At 44.0% G+C, this 10,569-nt stretch overlaps 1 protein-coding gene across 2 annotated transcripts in view; it reads left to right on the forward strand.

Annotated features, from left to right (window-relative positions):
• LRGUK (leucine rich repeats and guanylate kinase domain containing) overlaps nucleotides 1–9,004 on the forward strand; it is a 108,318-nt gene extending 99,314 nt beyond the window's left edge. For both annotated transcript variants that reach the window (XM_034672340.1, XM_002922630.4), the window contains 2 exons: nucleotides 3,171–3,322; nucleotides 7,976–9,004. In XM_034672340.1, the coding sequence (XP_034528231.1) occupies nucleotides 3,171–3,322; nucleotides 7,976–8,106 (283 nt within the window). In that variant the 3' untranslated portion in view covers nucleotides 8,107–9,004. The remainder of the gene's footprint in view (nucleotides 1–3,170; nucleotides 3,323–7,975) is intronic.
• The last annotated feature ends 1,565 nt before the right edge of the window (nucleotides 9,005–10,569 follow it).

The following is a 10,569-nucleotide window of genomic DNA, read 5'->3' on the forward strand; positions in this document are numbered from 1 at the left end:
TCTATCTCTGTCAAATAAATCATAAAAAATCTTTAAAAAAAAAAAAAAAAAAGAAGATCTGGCCCATAAAACATAAATGCATCTTACGTTGTATTTAGCAGAACAAGAGTCAGTCTAGTATACTTCTGGAGAGAAGCTCCTAAGCGGGGCTGCTAGGGGCACTTGCCCACTGCAAGAGGAAAGAGCTGTTCAGTCACTGAGAAATCCAGAAGTTGGCCGTATTGGTCTCAGTTCTTTAGGAAGTGCTTCTTAGACAAGTTCAGTTACCTTATGTGGGAGTAAGAGTCTTCTAGGATCAAGGTAGTCTCCCTGAAGGGAGGCTAATATTCTGAGAAGGGATTCCAAAAATTGTTGTCTAACAAAAAAAGACAAACCCAAGAACTCAGTCCAACCTGGTAAGAGGGATCCCCCCCTTCCAACGAGCAATTCAGTTTTTCTATCTGTTGATGGTAAGTACTCAAAACTTTTTTAAAAAGATTTTATTTATTTATTTATTTATTTATTTATTTATTTATTTATTTGAGAGAGAGAGAGAGAGAGAGAAAGAGAGCACAAGGCGGGGGAGGGAGCAGCAGACTCCCCGCTGAGCAGGAAGCCTGACACAGGGCTCGATCCCAGGACCCTGGGATCATGACCTTAGCTGAAGGTAGACACTTAACTGACTGAGCCACCCAGGTGCCCCCTACAAGTACTCACATCTTCTAAGCAGAACCCTAGCTCCAGGGAGATTGTTGCATCCTGGACTGTCTCTGCCTGGGAACGTTGGTGCCATCTAGCCCCAGCTGTAGTTGATAGGTTGAGCAGAAGGTAGGTGTCCATGCCCAGTGTGGGAGCTTTCCAGGAGAGCTGATTTTCGATTCCAGCCACAGACTACCAACCAAGTACTGCCGCCTCTGCTTGCCATTCAGACATAACACAGCATGAATGTCCTCACACTGGACGTGTCCCCTCAGTATGCCTACATCACCCACTACATTTCCTCCTGGGTCAAGGACAAGCCCAGATAGCTAATTGGACTGTGTTTCCCAGTAATGGGGCCTTGAACTCCTGGGGACACCTCATTAAAACTTGCTTCTACCCTTTTCATCTCTGCTACAGTCATAATATCATCCTGGTAGACAGAGACACCCTCATTAAATGACAAGCTTAGTCCTGAATAGCCCCAATTTGCATCAGCCTTTGCTACTGCCAAGATATGATCTTAAGGTAAATGTGGAGTGTGAACAAGTGGAGGTCAACCTGAATTTGACATGTGATCCCAGAAATGTACTTCTGTGCTGAGACAGTAGTCATCGTATCGGAACTACAGAGAAGAAAGTATAGTCACGGCCGACCACCAGGCTCTGCGGTAAACAATTACCTCTTAATTTTCAACATTTGAGATTAATCTTTGGCTAAATCATGAAAAGACAACACTCTGATGACAAAACTCACTGTAATTAACACTGGCAGTGAAAAGTAGAGCTCTAATGACACAGTTGACATCATCTGTTGTTGACGGAACAAGAAATACAGGATCGAAATACTATATGTGAAGACATAGATCTGACAGGTGGAGGAACTGGAAACAGTGCTAGAGCTCTTTGAGGGAGAAAACCCAGGGGGAGTGTTACTAAGTGAGCTGAATCCTTTCTGATTATAGCAGACATCCATATCTACCAAACTGAGAAGTCAATAAAAGACAGTACGTATTATTTACAAATACGATTATTGTCAGAATATCTAAAAACAGACGTGGTTAAGGATGGTTGCCTCTCAGGAGAGTGAAAGTGGTTTTGGGAGAGGTAGGGCTTGGTTTGCTGCTTTTTATTATAAGCTCTTCTGTATAATAGAACTTAGTTTTAATTATATGTGTAGACAGTTGACCCTTGAACAACACAGGTTGGAACGGCATGGGTCCATTTATTTATGGGTTATTCGCAGTACAATGTACTACTGTACCATCAATGTATTTTCTCTTCCTTATGATTTTCTTAATAGCCTGTACTCTACGTTCCTTTATTGCAAGAGTAAGAATACAGAATCTAATACATGTAACATACAAGATGTGTGTCAGTCAAGTGTTTACGTTCTCGGTAAGGCTCCCAGTCATCAATAAGCTGGGAGTAGTTAAGTTTTCGTGGAGTCAAAAGTTACATGTGGATTTTTGGCTGCAGGGAGGGTCAGCACGCCTAACCCTCCCTCACATGGTCCAAGGGTCAACCCTAATAAGTTGCTTAAAATGTTAATGAAATATTTTTGGAGAACTAAGAAAAATCACAGAGGGGAAGGTGAGTACATTTTGACTATATAAACATCCTAAGTTTCTCTAGGTCCAAAACAAATGTAAAAGAAAAAACAGCAGGCTATTTAAAATACAGCAAAAGAGTCAACATTCAATATATAAATAGTTCACACAGATTGATAGGGCAAACAGGAAGAGAGACCCTCCAAAGGTAAATGAGGAAAAGACAGTTTACGAATGACAGGAGAAAAGTTAATTAATAAATAAAAAACTTAAAAATTAAGAAGTAATGTTTAATCTTGCTGTGAACAAAGCAACAAAGCTCACTTCCTCCACAGCGCTCTGCAGAATGAGCCTCTCCGCTCCACTCTGTGGAGCTGCCTCCCCTGGGAGGAAGCCGAGAAGCAGGTGAATCCCAAAGGAGAGTAACCTGGTGGCAGGAAGCACACTGGGCCAACCAGAGGGACGTCGGGCACCCTAATCACACCCCAGCCTTATCCTAAAAGGGGAACAAAATCACAGTCCCCAAAACTCTCTCTGGGTATGCCCACTGTGTGGTCCTAACACGCTTTCATATCGTCTGTCTAGAAATAGCAGGAACTGCCATATGTAAATTGCACTCGATTCTCAAGTCCTAGGAATTCGTATCTGTGCCTCACTCATCTCGCGTGCGCTCCAGTATCCATCACGATGCTTTGCTCGTCGTAGGCGTTCAGCTGTGTTTTGTCAGTTGGAGGAGAGGCTTGTGCTCGTAGGTACAGCTTGTACTGTGCCCGGTGCTATGTCACTCCTGCTGCAGAAACCACTGAACTCTTGGGCTCAACAGCGACGTGCCCAAGCCGCTGACCTGACTCTGGAAAGGTGATCCAGTGGAGTCCCAGGCGTAGATTGTATGGCGCTTGGTAGCGTTTCATCTCAACGGTCTCATTCACTTTTCATTTTTCAGTGACAAGGATTCCCACCTTACCAGGAACTATTCTACAGTATTTCATTCTTACCCGTGGTCAAAAGAAATATCCTTTCAGCCTCCAGAGGGCAGCATTTATTCCCGCCCGGGATCAGGAGTCAGTGATGGCGAGGCAGATCGGGCCCTAACAGGTATGTGTCATTTTACATACAGTTCTCTCGTATAAATGTCAATCTTATTATATCTATTTCCCATTGTTTCCTCATTTTGTTTAATTAAATGAACGTTGTAAGTTAGAATCCCTCCTCTGAGGTAGGGTGGGTTTTTTTCGTCTTCCATTGTTTAGAGATGAGAAACAAAGTTCAGAAAGGTCGAGAATGTGCCCCAAGGTCACTTACGTGGGCCCCTTAGAATGGGCTTAGAATAGGCTGCTGTTTTGCCCACTGAGCCACTCTGCCTGCAGGGGTCTTCTGGGGTCCGGCAGGTGCTCTCTGCAGGGGGTCCCTGATGACTTGGGCTCCATTCAGTGAGGGTGAAGGGAAGTGTGCAAGGTTTCAGATTTCTGGCCCATCTTCTGTTCTGGGAGTCTGGCAGAATCCCATTGGTTTTAGATTTAAAGGATCTGGCCCAGCCTCGGCACGTCACCCCCTTTGTGCCCCTTGCTCCTCAACATACAAGTGGATGTGTATCTCCAGGCCCCAACAAGAGGGGCGCTGCATTTTTGTTTCTGGGCATAGTAGCAGTGTTCACAAATGACAGCAAGTAAAGTCCCTGAATGGTGTTGGGGAGACTGAAGGGCTAGAGGTGAAGTGAGAAAGGGAGAAAGTAACCCCGTGTTGGAATAGATGGTGAGGTTCTGTGAGCAATGAATAGAACAATGAGTAACCTGGAGGATTCTGTAGGACCTGCAGGCTAGCAGGGAGCCACCATTTGTAGCCTGCGTAGGTGGCGAAATTCTGCCTGAGCCCAGAGGGGACATGAGGACCCCCTGCATGCTCAGGTGACCGGGGGAACCAGAAAGAGAATCAAGACTTGTTAGTTTGCCAGGGACAAGAGGACACAGTGGTTGGCATGTCCAGAAGGCAGGGTTCCTAAACAGGCAGCTTCTAACCAACTCAAGCGTGGAGGACTCTCTCTTCAGCTGTACTGACGTTCGGGACAGCAGGCCGAGATAAGGTATTTCAAGGATTTTACTTGTGAGGGTGGACACAGACAGTAAGGATTAGAGTCCCAAGACCAAAGTTCCAGGAAGTCATCCCAGATTCTGAAGTAGACACTTTCTTGTCATCTCACAGGTTGTGTTCTAGGAACCCCTTAAAGACTGTGACCTGCCGCTCCGGGACCTGAGGACAAAACTCCAGGAGCCCTGGACCAAATGTCACCAAGGCCCATCATGTTTCTGGTGTCCCATAGGACAGTGTTTCCAGACCTTTCCCATCTTATTCTCTGTCCTTTTGTACCCTTCCTTCAACGGGATACTTAGAGGCAAAAACTGCATTCCAAACAGTCTGATCAGAGAGAAAGTGGGGCTATTACCCATGAAACGAACATTGGATTCGAAATCAGAAGACCCGGTTCTGGCTCTATTTCTACTGTTGTCTGATTGCATAGTGTCGGGCAAATCAGATAATGTCCGAGCCTTGAGAACGACATCTGTCCTATAATAATATAGCAACATCCTAAACCACCATATTATATATTATAATATATATGTATAATACAATATATACGTATATTGTAATGTAATATATGGTACAACAATCTAGAACCAACAGGATGGGCTGTGGTGTAAGAAGAAGTCAGGTGCTAGATGCCTACTAGGTATTACGATTATACATTTGCATACACATAAGCAGAAGATTGTGGTAGTTTTCTGCAGGGATGGTTTCTGGAGATTGATTTTGTTCCTTTGAATGGGCCACGTTTTCCTGTTTTTTTACGTACCACGTGATGTTTTGTTGAAAACGGAGCATTTGAAAAAGCAGCCACGTCTCCAAGTGCGCAGGCCGCCCCAGGTGCCGGGCTTGTCCTGAGCCCTGGATCAGTCCAGTGTGAAGGCTTAAGGTCTTTCCAGTCCTTCTCTGGGCATGTACTTCTCCTGGACCTGTGCGTCCGCTTTTTCCCAATTCCCCAGCATACACAGCTGCTTTTTAAAGTCTTCACTAACATAACAGTCTTACCCCAGCTTCTTCCTGGGGCCTTATGAAGACGTTCATTTGTCCTCTCCAGTTAGTAATGACTTGGCTCTGGGTCCTCGCTAGCCATGCCCACTGCTTCCTGCAGCTTCGGCCGTGTGGGGTCCCTGCTGTGCCACTTGTGGCCCTCTGAAACCCGAGTTAGGGGACACAGACACCTATCCGGCAGCCCCCAGGCAGGTTAGCACATTGCTCTACTCTCTCTAGATGGCAGAGGTGAGGGGAAAAAGCCTTGACATTTCCTACTGTTTTTAATGTGCCTTTTTCTTGATTGGGCATTCGCGTGGTCGCTAGGCTCTTCCGCTGGCTTCCAGAGCTCCTACCAGGTTATTTGAGTTAGTCTCACTGTTCAGTGTTTGCACAGGGGAGCAAGGGCCCGGAGCTTCCTAGGCTGCTGTCTTGCCGGTGTCTCTCAGGGGCGGTTTTCTTAGAAAAGTTCACACGACTGGCTCCGGGTCGGTTAAGCAGACCTGTCTTTTGCACACGAACTGCCAAACCAGGTTCCCGTCATCTAACACATAGGCCCTTGATTTTCTTCTTACATGAAGACAACTTTTATTTTCTTCTTTTTATTATTTTGGTTTCAGCCCCACATTCTAGTTTAATCTGATCATCCTGGGTATTGATTCATCCTCCATATTTACAGTTTTATAAGTTTCTGTAAAACCAGCAAGCATGCTACCTAGGCCTTTGTCATAGTCCCTGCCGAGGATAGGATCCAGGACTTGGCCAAGAGTCGTGTCCTGTGACAAGTCTTTGGAGACTCAGTTCCAGGGAGCGTCTACTTGCCATGTGATTCTTCCTCACATCTCTGTAGTGTCTTTATGTGAGAAACTTTGATGCGTGCCTTGCAGGAATCGAGACAAGACTACAGCGGTAGTGTTTTCTCAGAGGTCGGCAAGTTTTCCGTAAAGGGTTAGACCCTTCTGCAATGACTCAACCCTCCCATTGTGGTGTGAGAGCAGCCACAGACAATATGTAAATTAATGGTCATGGCCTGGGTTCCAATAACTTTATTTACTGAAACATACTGCAGACCATATCTGGCCTATGGGCTATAAATTTGTTGACCCCTGCCCAGGTAAAAGGGAAATGAAGGTAATTTGAAATAACTAATTTGACATAATTTGCGAACCCCTTTCAACACTTATCACTCACTATGATGTTTTATAAATGCATAAACCATTTCTTTCACAAACTTGAATTTGCTAAGTTTGAGGTTAAGTGCACTGGTTTGTAAATCTTTGTTCCCATGTTAAAAACTGCAGTATTATTTGTTTCCGGTACTTTTCTCACCGACAATGGACTCTCCAAGACCAAACTCTGAGAGCACTCCTGTAGTTACTCCGGCACCCCGGCACCCCAGGATACAGCTTGCCTGAGTGTGGAAACTTGAACTGATTTAGAAAGGAGGTCTGCTCTTCCGCTGTCTCCTTTCTTCTTCAGAGCCTTACTTCTCTTAAGATGTTTTCGTTACTCTTTCCAGTTGAAAAAGCATCTCAGTGGTATGGGGGGAAGAAAAGAAGCAACAGCAGCAAACANCCGGTACTTTTCTCACCGACAATGGACTCTCCAAGACCAAACTCTGAGAACACTCCTGTAGTTACTCCGGCACCCCGGCACCCCAGGATACAGCTTGCCTGAGTGTGGAAACTTGAACTGATTTAGAAAGGAGGTCTGCTCTTCCGCTGTCTCCTTTCTTCTTCAGAGCCTTACTTCTCTTAAGATGTTTTCGTTACTCTTTCCAGTTGAAAAAGCATCTCAGTGGTATGGGGGGAAGAAAAGAAGCAACAGCAGCAAACAAGGAGGACCTTTTCCCCTTCGGTCTCTGTCTTGTCTCTCTATCCTCTCTCTCTCTCATTTTTTTTTTTTTTGGTCCTCTGTTAACATATCATCATCTCAGGGGCTGTCCCTCTTGCTCTGAATATACCCTAAAAAGGCCCGTTTTCCCTTCAGTGATTCGGATTGCTTCTGTCTGCCCGATAGATGGCGCCTTCCTGATCTTAGGTATAGGTCACTCTGTTTTTCTCGTTCTCCGTAGACTCCTCTGGCTCGCTTTCTCAATCCCTGCTACACTGCTTCTCCCCAGTGAGAATTCGGCTTCCTCTGTGGCCACCACGCTCTCCCTTCAGTTCCTATCTTTCAAACTCTTCTTGCCTCCCGCAGTCCCCAGTGGAACCTAGCTCCATCGTCCATTCTCGGTGTCTTCATCCTTGGTGAACAGACCGACCTTAGAGCACAGTGGGTGAGGCTTTTCTAGGAAGGACTTTAGGATATATATGGGTGCACGTCTGTGTGTATGTCTGTGCTAAGTCCGCTTAGGTATGGTCCCAGGCATTGTTACAGAGGGTATGAGCAGGGCAGAAAAGTAACATGGGAGTTACTTGGGGTTGCAACCCTCTGGTCATGGGGCAAGTCTAAACAGCCTAAGGCTTATCCAAACCTGCACATGATGTATTTTGAAACTCATCCCCTATTTTTCTTGTTGGGGTGTCTTTTGTTCCATTTAGTTTGTTATGAATTAATTCTAAATGATATTCTGGGGCTTACAGTATTGCAATGTTTATTTTCTTTGTAAACAAAGAAATCTCTTGTGTACCAAGAGGTTAACTCTACGTGCTGTCTTTTTTTTTTCTTAATCTTTTACAGAGCTATGTGAACCGTCACTTCCATGTGACAGAGGGTCTGTCCAACACAGAAGACACGCGGTCTCGGTCATCAGCCACCCAGGTTTCAACACCAAACTCATCCTCCCTCCAATCCCTCAGGGCCGCAAGTAGACCAGTAGTTGACATTTGGTCTTAACACACAAAACTTGTTCTGATCATGTCCCATCCCTTTGTCTTACCTGTTTATGGATCCTGTCTCCCACTCAACCAACTACAAAAGAATGTTCTACATGCCTTAATTCTCTCAATCAATTTCTTTTGTGATTCTCGAATAGTGTCTTTTTTGAATGTAAATTATTCTTAGCTTTTAGAAATGCAATTTCAGTTTTTCTTGTATCTCTTAATGATTTTTCCAGCTGCTTCCTGCTTTGAAATATCAGATGGCAAACTCTCCCAAGATCTCTGCATTGCTGTGTGCATAGTGATTTTTGGATATATCCAACTGGGATTCTGCTTTTGAAATTTCAGTGCATCCATTTATAACATTAGTGTGTACCCTAGGGGATTGAAATATTTTGTTCTTCTGCTTATGAAAAGATTGTAGAGTTCCATTTAACTCGTGACCAGCAGGATCTCAACTGCATCTCTCAAAGGGAATTAATTAATGTATTTTTTCATGGTTTTTGAGTTGCTTTAGCAATATGAAAGAATAGGAATTATCAAATATTTCTTTTAGTTCACCCTTTCCTGACTCTGATTATGTACTGCTTATCATTAGAAATATTTCTAAACAACTTTCTTCATCTTTATAGCTTCACTATCTACTGTTGGCAGAAAAAAACATTGAGTAGTTATAGATAAGGCTGGCATTCAGCTGGTATGTGCCAGTACGACTATCCTGGTTCTTGAAATATTGAGACACATCTCTTTGGATTGGTAGATGGTCTCTTCTCTGAATCCTTTGTGCATGATGATTCATGCGAGCAAGAGCCTTCATGTAGTACTGTACTAATTGTTAAATATTTAAAAAATCAAAACCCTGTAATGACTTCCCTTTTAAAAATATTAAAACCCCCTTTAATAACCCTTTTTCTCGTGATCAAATTTGGATGTTACATGATTTGCTACTGGCTTCTGTCTGCCACCTAGCCCTGTTCTCAACAGAAGCTGCTTAAAGTTCTTTTTCTTGGGGCTGGTGGGAGGGGATGGAAGTGGGGGACCTGAAGAAAAGGACAAGGCTGAGCAGGAAAAGAGAGTCGGTCCTCTCTAGACCAGTGAGGAGGCTGAGAGTGGGATACTTTACCATTCACCAGCATCATCTAATCTTTTAAAAAGTTATTATGAAATATTTTAGAAACACCGGAAGATATAAAAATAAGAGTTCCAATTTCAGACAACATGGAGCAGATGCACTCCTCCCTATTTCTTCCACTAAGTACAGTCAAATCCTAGAAATTGTATCTAAAACAAACATAAGATTGAGAAGTGGAAGGAAGAAGGCAAGCCAGCTGGGGACCTCGGGACCTGAGTAACAACACCGAGGTGAGTTCCCTGAGTTTCTTTTTTAGCTCAAATATCCTAAACTGGGTGCTTGAGAAGCTATAACCCCAAAACATTAACAGTAAAAACCACAGATCTCCAGCAGAAAGCTTGCTCTTTCTAGCTAAAGGACTAGGAAAGGGGCAGCCTCGCAAGACAGAAAACTTTTAGACAATAACTGCCTTACTTTAGTCAAGCACCACAGGTGAAACTGTGGCTCTACCTTTTTTCCCTACACTGTCAGCAAAGACTTTTCTGGCTATGATGAGGTTTCCTTCCTCCTCCCTGCAGGGATAGTGTCAGAGAAGTTCTTGTGGAGTGCCAGGATCTGCAATGCTCCCCGATATTAATGAGAACCCCCTCCCACAGTGTCATTCAAGGCTACATGGGGACCTGGACTTCCATTCCCTACCCGATAGTAATGAGGCACTTCTTTCCCTTCCCATCAGGGTGGTGACAGGGAAGGTCTTGTGGAGATCCAGGACTTTCACCACTGACCTGCCTTCTTGCAGTGTCAGTGGAGGCCATGTGGGGAACAGAAAACTTAAATAAGATCCATATTCTCATAACATACTACCCCAAATGTCCAAGATATAGGTGAAAGAAAGAAAGAGAGAAAGAGAGAAAGAAAAAGAAAGAAAGAAAAAGAGAGAAAGAAAGAGAGAAAGAATGAATTCATCAAGAATCAGGAAAACTTCAATTTGAATAAGAAAAGAAAATCAACATCTGAGCCAAGATGATGTCGGTGAAGGCCTAGTGGGGACCCTAAACTTCTACCCCACCCAGTATCAGTAAGGCATCATTCCACCTTTTCCTACCCTAAGTGTCGAGAGAGGCCAAGTGGAGAGTTTAGATTTCCACCTCTACCTAGCAAGAATGAGTCAGTGCCCCCTTCCCCACTAGCATGGTGTCAGAGAAGGTACGCTAAGAAGATTTAAATAAGACCCAGACTTTCACAATATACTCTCCCAAATGTCCAAGATACAGTTAAAAAAAAAGAAAAACAAAACTCATCAAGAATCAGGAAAACTTCAACTTGAATGAGAAAAGATAATCAACATATGCCAACGCCAAGGTGAAACAGGTGCTGGAGTG

Source organism: Ailuropoda melanoleuca, chromosome 1 (assembly GCF_002007445.2).
Source record: "Ailuropoda melanoleuca isolate Jingjing chromosome 1, ASM200744v2, whole genome shotgun sequence".
NCBI lineage: Eukaryota > Metazoa > Chordata > Mammalia > Carnivora > Ursidae > Ailuropoda > Ailuropoda melanoleuca.